The 7,814-nt window shown below is 39.5% G+C and overlaps 1 protein-coding gene across 1 annotated transcript; it reads left to right on the top strand.

Moving 5' to 3' along the window:
• Nucleotides 1–3,650: 3,650 nt before the first annotated feature.
• Nucleotides 3,651–6,960, top strand: LOC147173748 (glial cell line-derived neurotrophic factor-like). The gene is made up of 2 exons (XM_086076633.1): nt 3,651–3,976; nt 5,149–6,960. Exons 1-2 carry the CDS (start codon nt 3,793–3,795, stop codon nt 5,643–5,645), a joined length of 681 nt encoding a protein of 226 aa, XP_085932759.1. The 5' UTR covers nt 3,651–3,792; the 3' UTR covers nt 5,646–6,960.
• The last annotated feature ends 854 nt before the right edge of the window (nt 6,961–7,814 follow it).

The following is a 7,814-nucleotide window of genomic DNA, read 5'->3' as shown; positions in this document are numbered from 1 at the left end:
GGTTGGGCACGTCACTGCGCGCGCGCAAAGAGGCAGACGGTGTTTGAGTGTGTGTGTGGGGGGGCACCTCCGTGCGTAATGCGCGCGATCGATGCGAGATGGGTGGGCATGCTGCGAGCATGACTGTGTTTTATGTCTTTTTTTTCCCTTTTTCTTTAAATGTGTTTATTAGGTGGTTCCTGCGTGTGCGTCCACGAGAGCACATGACAACCCAAGAGCGCATTCAGGAACGTGGAGCCATTTAGGGGCTAAGAGGATAACGAGCGTCTAATCCGCACACCGAAGGCCACGCACGCACGCAGATGGAAGCCACGCGCGTCTTGACCCACAGAATTAGAAACACTACTACAGCCCACACTCGCCCCCAAAACACTCGTTAAAATAACCGAAGAAACTCCCAAGAAAACACATTAAATAAAATAATCAATAGGCTAGTAATACATGTTTTTAAATTACAGAAGAAATATTGCTCCAAATATTTGACAAAGCACACCAAATGTTATTAAAACAACGTTTTAAAAAATATATATATTTACTACTTGAACATGATGCAACTATTTACTAAGCACCTGGTTACTTTGAAATACACTTTGAAGGCGGGCAAGGCATGTAAACAGTCAACAGCGCCCACTGGTGGCAATATTTGCTTCTGCAATACATTTCATTCGGTTTATCTTTTAAAATTATACTCCTACAGTGCTTTACAAGTAGTTAAAATGCTAATATACAATATTTAATTATATCTATTCTTTTTTTTTTTATAATTCAACAAAAAATCCACTATATAGCAAGAAACAGCGTCAAAGTATTGAAAGATATTATAAGAATGCATTTAAATGCAACACTTGTATTAATTCGTTATTGGCCCATGTAAGGAAACTATGTTTTTTGTTTTCATTCAAGTGACAAGTGAAGTCTCTTATTAATTGAGGATGTGGCGTCACAAGCGCCATTATTATTCCTGGTTTAAGAGACCCACCTGACAGCTTTTGGCTGCACAGAGGGGACATTTAGTCATTCACCTGATGAGCCTCCATTGAGCCTTTTTTTTTTTACAAAAACGCAACGCGACGCAAAGACGATTCATCTCGACGCGCTGCATTTAGCATCAGCTGGCTGACGATTGGACTTTCGGGAAACAATACGTCTTCCCTGAATGATCTTGGTGGGAGGGAGGGAGGGAGGGAGGGTTTTGGTAAACAAAAACAAAAATCTTGTACATTCTGGCCTTAAAATGTCATTTCTATACTATATGTCTGTCTATACTTCAGCCAACAGCTGCATGCACTTAGACTTAATTTAAGCTAAATAAACAGCTTTTCATCAGCCCTCTAGGAAGGAAACTTTATTTCCCCCAAAAGTGTAGTCCTCTGTTCCAGACCATATTAGAACATTTAGATGTGATGTTGTAATGCAAAAAAAATGTCAATTAAAACTCAGACAAAGCAAAAGTGCTACTTAGTTGAACTGTGGCGTGTTTGGAGATCAATACTGACACATTGATGTGATTGTGTTGTGTAGTGGATAGCAAATGTAAATATGCTAACATCTAGCACACAGACACAAAATATGCACAAAAAACATTTGTGCGAGCGCATACTTTTTTTCCCCACCTTTGGTGAACTATAGGCCTATAAACTGTTCAACTTAAAATTGAATGAAATAAAAATTTGAAATATTTTCAAGAATGGAAATCACAATAAACGTTTGTGGTTGCAAAATGTGCACACCCTCTTGCTGTATAAGTGGATGCGGCTTTGGTCAGTTAAGCAACCAATTAACCACCTGCCACTATTTAAAGCTAACGCAGAAAATGTCATTTCGAATCTCTACTGCCACTTGTGGCCGAAAAAAGAAACTGCATTTTCCCTTCTTCACATACACAAAACGCACACACGACTCACGTTGGCAAACAGAGGGCGGGAAATTCGAACCTGAATCCAGTCTGATAACTATTAACCAAAGGTTTGCAGGAGTTCCGATTATAAACAGCTAAGGTGTTAATCTACTAATTAAAAAATGCTTCAGTCATAAATGGTCAAATAAGAAGGCTATTGTAATTATATTTTGGGGGAAAATTGTTCCAAAGTGACCCTGATTAAGCTCAAATCAAGGTCAGCTGCTCTCTATAGCAGAAGCCTGAACCTTTTGTGCTAACGCTAGCTGGTGTTTTTGATAAACGCCACAAACATTAATGTCTCGAAGCATGAAGCTCAAAAAAAGCTTACCGCCAAGCTGGGAAATTGATTTGCATCCCCGCAACTAATGATTAAAGGCCCCTTTACCGCAATATTGATGAATATCATGAACATCAAATCTGTGCAATACATGAATGTACTGTAAATAATCGCTCGTCATTTAACCTGTGACAATAAGGATCTAGTCAATTATATTCTGAACTGTTCATAATTAAAACATTTTCCCCAGTTCAACAAAACAAAAACAAAGCATGATGCTACCATCATCATGCTTGACAGCAAGCGTATTAAAAAAAATAATTTTGGGGGGGGGGGGGGGGGTTGAACAGTGTTGTGTTTGTGCCAAACCTACATTTTGGAATTAGGGCAAAAAAAATTTTAGCCTTGATTTGTTCAGACTATAATAACCCAATTTCTCACATGCGTTGGAAGATTTCACGTGTACTTTTAAAAACTCATTCACTCTCAGCAATTTTCACTGAAGCTACCCCCTTCGCTCCTGGCTGTTTTACAGGATTTTGACTGATTTTGCAAAGTCCACAGAATATTGTGCTCTGTTGCTCTTAAAACATGGAACCTACTAAAAGAAAGATTAAAGTCTCTTCTTTCTCCAGAAAAAGAAAGTATATTTGTATCTGTTTCCGCATTAAAAAATACTGTGAATATTTTGCAACATGGTCCTGGTTGATTTCTTATACTCTGCTGCCACCTGCTGGCCGCTTTTACCATTGCTTCAACCGTTCTCTTCAGTTCACATGCGGCATCAAAAAGCCTTCTGTATACTCTAGCATTAAAAAAAACATATAAATACGTCTTTGGGAGCATGGTAAAAATTTAAAATAAGACGTATTTTTACGTTTTTGGGAGCAAACGAGTTACAAAATACAACATTTGACACAATTCTTGCCATTACACGACACTACTGGAAGAAGACGTGAGATTGTTGTTGAAATTCCTGCAAATAATTCACCGCTAATGTTAGCAGTAAGCAGTAGGCCCATGTTAAGTGAGCATTTGAAAGATTAACACCACAAGTGTTGTTGTGTTTGTCTTTTATTTTGCAATACAACTACAGAAAAGGAAATATATAACAACAACAACAACAAAAAGTAAGCTTGCCCCTTTGCTGCAAATGAAATATGGCTTTACAAGTAATGTTTGCTTTGCTGCGATGACACAGAGTCAAAGTCTGAATATGTTGCATCACATATCATATGTATGTGAAGTTGTATATTTCTAATGAGGACGTATCGAATGTCATGAAAAAAAAAAGCAGTGTGAAGGAGCAGCACATGTTATGTCCCACTGATTGGAACCACATTTTTTTACTGACCTGTGGAGTCTCCGCCCACCGGGAATGGATCGCCACACGTCACCAACACACCCCATCCCTCCTCCTCTTCTCGTCCGTCAGTGTGGACTCGAGCTCAGCAGGAATGCACGCCTGACGGAATTCTGCAAAAAAGGGATTTTTATTTTATTTATTTATTTTTTTTTTAGTGGAGGAATTTTCTTCCGGGAAGCGCCATGTCTGCCGGATGAGAGCAGCTGGTTCCGAGGCGCACCATGTCCCTCTGCTGGACCCGAGCGGACCATGACGCTATGGCATAGCCTGACCACTTGTTTGATTGTGCTGGGGGCCGTGCACGCCGGCCCGGGGCCCCCGGAGGTGGTTTTCCTAGCAGAAGAGAGGCCCCTGGAGAGCCCGCCGCTCCGGATTCGCCTGTCAGTCAAGTCGCAGGGCATCAGCGGGAGCCGGGAGGACATGGACGACGCATGTAAGGATGGGCTTGGAAGGCAATCGGTTACTGGGGAATGCTGAGAGAGTCTCGCAGTCACGTTGATGGCAAAAAAAAAATGCGGCAATGCTGAGAGAACAGCTTTTCACACACATTTCAACGGCGGAAAAACAAGTGCCGGGAGATTGCAATCATACAGTTGCAAAGTATTTCAGCCAGAATGCTGAGAGACACATCAAATATTGATAAGGGATAATGGTAATGCTTGAAAGTCAAATATTCATATTACTATGGTTGCTAATGTTGAGACAGAAGCATTCATACTCATGTTACCATGGCTGGAAAAAGTCAAATGCGAATACTGAGAGACAAACATTCACACTGGTTGCATATAAAAGTTTTTTTTTTTTTTATCATAATGCTGAGAGACAAGCATTCCCAAAAATCCAAAGTGTCACTATGGTAAAATATGGTCATGTAAAATACCATTTCCAATGGGAATATGAGACAATTACACTAATGCTACAATAGTAAAAAAAAGAAAAAGAAAAAAAAGAAAGAAGAAGTGGTAATTCCGAGAGAGAAGCATTCTTACTGTTAGTTTGGATTTAAAAAAAGAATGCAGTGAGAAAGACATTCACAGAAGTGTTACTATGGCTAAAAAATGTTCCTTGTTCAAAAGTATTTACATATTGAAGAAGAAACCGTCACAATCCCATGACTATGGTTAAAAATACATAAAATACATTTGAATGCTGAAAGACGAGCATTTCAAAAGTTCAATCGTTTTTCAATGGGAATGTTGAGAAACACGCATCATTTCATAATAATGCTATTGTGGTTTAAAATGGGAGAATGCTGAGAGACAATTAATCACATACAATGTGGAGATGCTGAATTGTTGTGTGTTCAAAGTTGTGCTGAGACACAAAATCACTCCTACATGTCCAAAGTATTTCAGTAGGACTATTAAGACAAGGTCAAAAAAGCTGACAGGAATGCTGAGAGTCAAGCATTCACTCGGTTGCACATCCAAAGTATTTCAGTGATAATGCTGGCATTTGCACACATCAAACTCTGGTGAATGCTGAAAAACGAGCGCTAATGTTACAATGAAACAAAAGAACATGGGAATGCTGAGAGACGAGCACTCACGGATGTTCTCATTCTCTTCAAGACATGATCACTGCAGACATCTGTTTTTCCTTCAGACATCATGGAGGCGCCCGTCCCCGCCCACTTTGACCAGGTGGTGGATTTGATCAAGGTGACCGTGAGCAGAAGACAAGACTCGTCCATCGGGTCCGAGCAGAACCAGATCATCAGGTCTCGGCCCAGACGGCAAAGGATGACCGGGTCGAGCCGGAAAAGGAACCCGGGTGCGAAGGGACGCAAAGCGGGCGGCGGGCGAGCGCCGGGCTGCGCGCTCCAACAGGTCCACCTCAACGTGACCGACCTGGGTCTAGGCTACCGTTCGGGCGAGGAGATGATCTTCAGGTACTGCGCGGGACCCTGCAGGAAGTCGGAGACGAACTACGACAAGATCCTGCGCCACTTGGCCCGCCGTGGGAGGTTGCCCGCTAAGGATGCGCCCCCACAGGCTTGCTGCCGCCCGGTGGCGTTTGACCATAACCTGTCCTTTCTGGACGATCATCTGGTCTACCACACGCTCAGGAAGCACTCGGCCAGAAAGTGTGCTTGTGTCTGAACAACTCTTCAGGCTTGTGTTTGATTGACAGTCCACACCTTCCACTTCATGTGCGAGTCAAACACGAAGGAGGTTTTTACACTCTCTCCGTGTGTCTGCAGTATAGCATATATGTCACTGTCCAATGAAAAAGTATCTCCAAATGTCACGATTTGTTTCTTGTTGACACAGAAAAACAAAAACACTTTTTTTTTGGACGGAATCCATACATAGAAGAGATTTTCAAACAATTAATGAGAACCTAGAACAGTTTTTTTTTTTCAATTGATGAAAACTAGACTTTACACAATCAGGATTTTTTGGGCCGATCAATGAGTTTGAAAAAACGATAACTGGTCACCGTTTTGATCAGAAGATGGAGTAATATATCTATTACAACTTTTATATTTACTTTATAGTCGACGCCACCATTCGCAAGGGATTGAATTTTGGCCCAGTATACGTATAATTGACAGCAATTGAAATGCATGGGGAAGAAAATAATAATAATTATAACCCTCCAAAAATTCTTGAAAAAAAAACACTGATAAAACATTGAATACAGTATAATGCAGTGTCTTATTTTGCAAAGCAGAGCAATGAAATCGAGGGTTAGGATTATACTAAGCTTTCAAAATTAAATCGACAAGTAATTGATTACCAAATTGACAACTATTGTAATAATCGAGTAATTGTTTGGCGCCATTTTTTTATTCAAAAATGTCCAAATCCTCTGATTTCAGCATAGCAACAGTAATTGTTCACTGATTTCTGTAATCCTTCATGAAAGAAGACTGATTATTTTCGGTGTTTAATCAAAATAAGACATTTGCAAACATCTGTTTTTACTTTGGAAAACAGCAACAGAACCGGTAACATAGTACTACATCAACCCCACCGCCCCCTTTTTCTTTTTCTTTTCTTTTTTTATCACTATACGAATACAAAGTACGAAATAAACACCAATCACTGGTTAATAAACCGTAATCATGGAACAAAATGCTTTTGTAATACACGTTTATGCAAAATTAAAATTAATCCGATTAGTTGATTAATCGATTGAATAATCGATAGATGAATCAGTTCTAAAAAATTTCGATAGTAACAGCACTAGATATTAACGATTTTGCATAAAATACAAAATATTGTCCAATCTCGATCCAGCCGTTCAGATTGGTATAAAGTCAAATGAAAACCATGCATCTCCATTTTATTGGATTTTTTTCCCTTTACATATGACTTTTTTTTCCCGCATCTCCAAATTTGTGTAGTCTAAAAAATCCACACACAAAAATTGCATGAACACATGTATGTTCAAATTTTCATTCATCGAGAAACAAAACAAATTCACTTTATTGCTCGAAGCCTTTTGTACCTATTTTCATGCCCCTCAACATTATTTTTTCCCTATATTGTCAAACATGAACAGAATTATGGTGATACACATTTTTTCTGGACAGCAAGCTTACACTATGTATTTATGAAATAATGGCTGTATTAACTTATTCATATTTATTTTTGTTTTTATAAAATTGAAAACATGTGAATTTATTATTGTCGCATCTTTCTTTGCACCAAAGGCGCGCTTCCCGGCAATTCATGTTTCAGTTCTCGTCAATAAAAAGGCAGGAAAAGTCATCCAAAATTCAGCAAAACTAACAAAAAACATCTCCGCTTTGTTATGCTTTATGGAGAAAAGCATCGTGATCCCCCCGTACTTGCTGTGATGCATCAGAACTGAGCTGCTAAGAAACTTAAAATCTTTCCTCTACTGGCCTTTATTAGTGTTCGTCTTTGGAACAAACACATCTTGTTTTCCATAAACAGCAACTCCACAATAAACACTCCCACCTGTTGGGAACCCTTTTTATAAAGCCAAGCTGCGACTTCTTCGGCTCATAACATCAAAAGCTAAAAAAACTAAAAATAAAAAAAATCTACTTTGTGATACTGTAATGCTGTGGATGTCATCACTTAACAAAGTGGAACAAAAATTGCTCATTTTGGCCCATGTTGAGGTCTCGAACACGATCAGAATTCAACTGTAAGCGTTATTCTGCGAACAAAAAATATCGGATTTCGGAATCAGGTGGGTGACGTAATTAAAAGAGACGACAACGAGAGAGCGCAAGAAGGTGATTACTGGTGAAACTAATGAGTGTGGTTTATATTTGATCCGTTGTTAGCTCA

This window comes from Leptonotus elevatus, chromosome 5 (assembly GCF_054856555.1).
Source record: "Leptonotus elevatus isolate MCC_2025b chromosome 5, RoL_Lele_1.0, whole genome shotgun sequence".
NCBI lineage: Eukaryota > Metazoa > Chordata > Actinopteri > Syngnathiformes > Syngnathidae > Leptonotus > Leptonotus elevatus.
The sequence above is the reverse complement of the archived record's forward strand: the minus strand, read 5'-3'. Positions and strand labels throughout refer to the sequence as shown.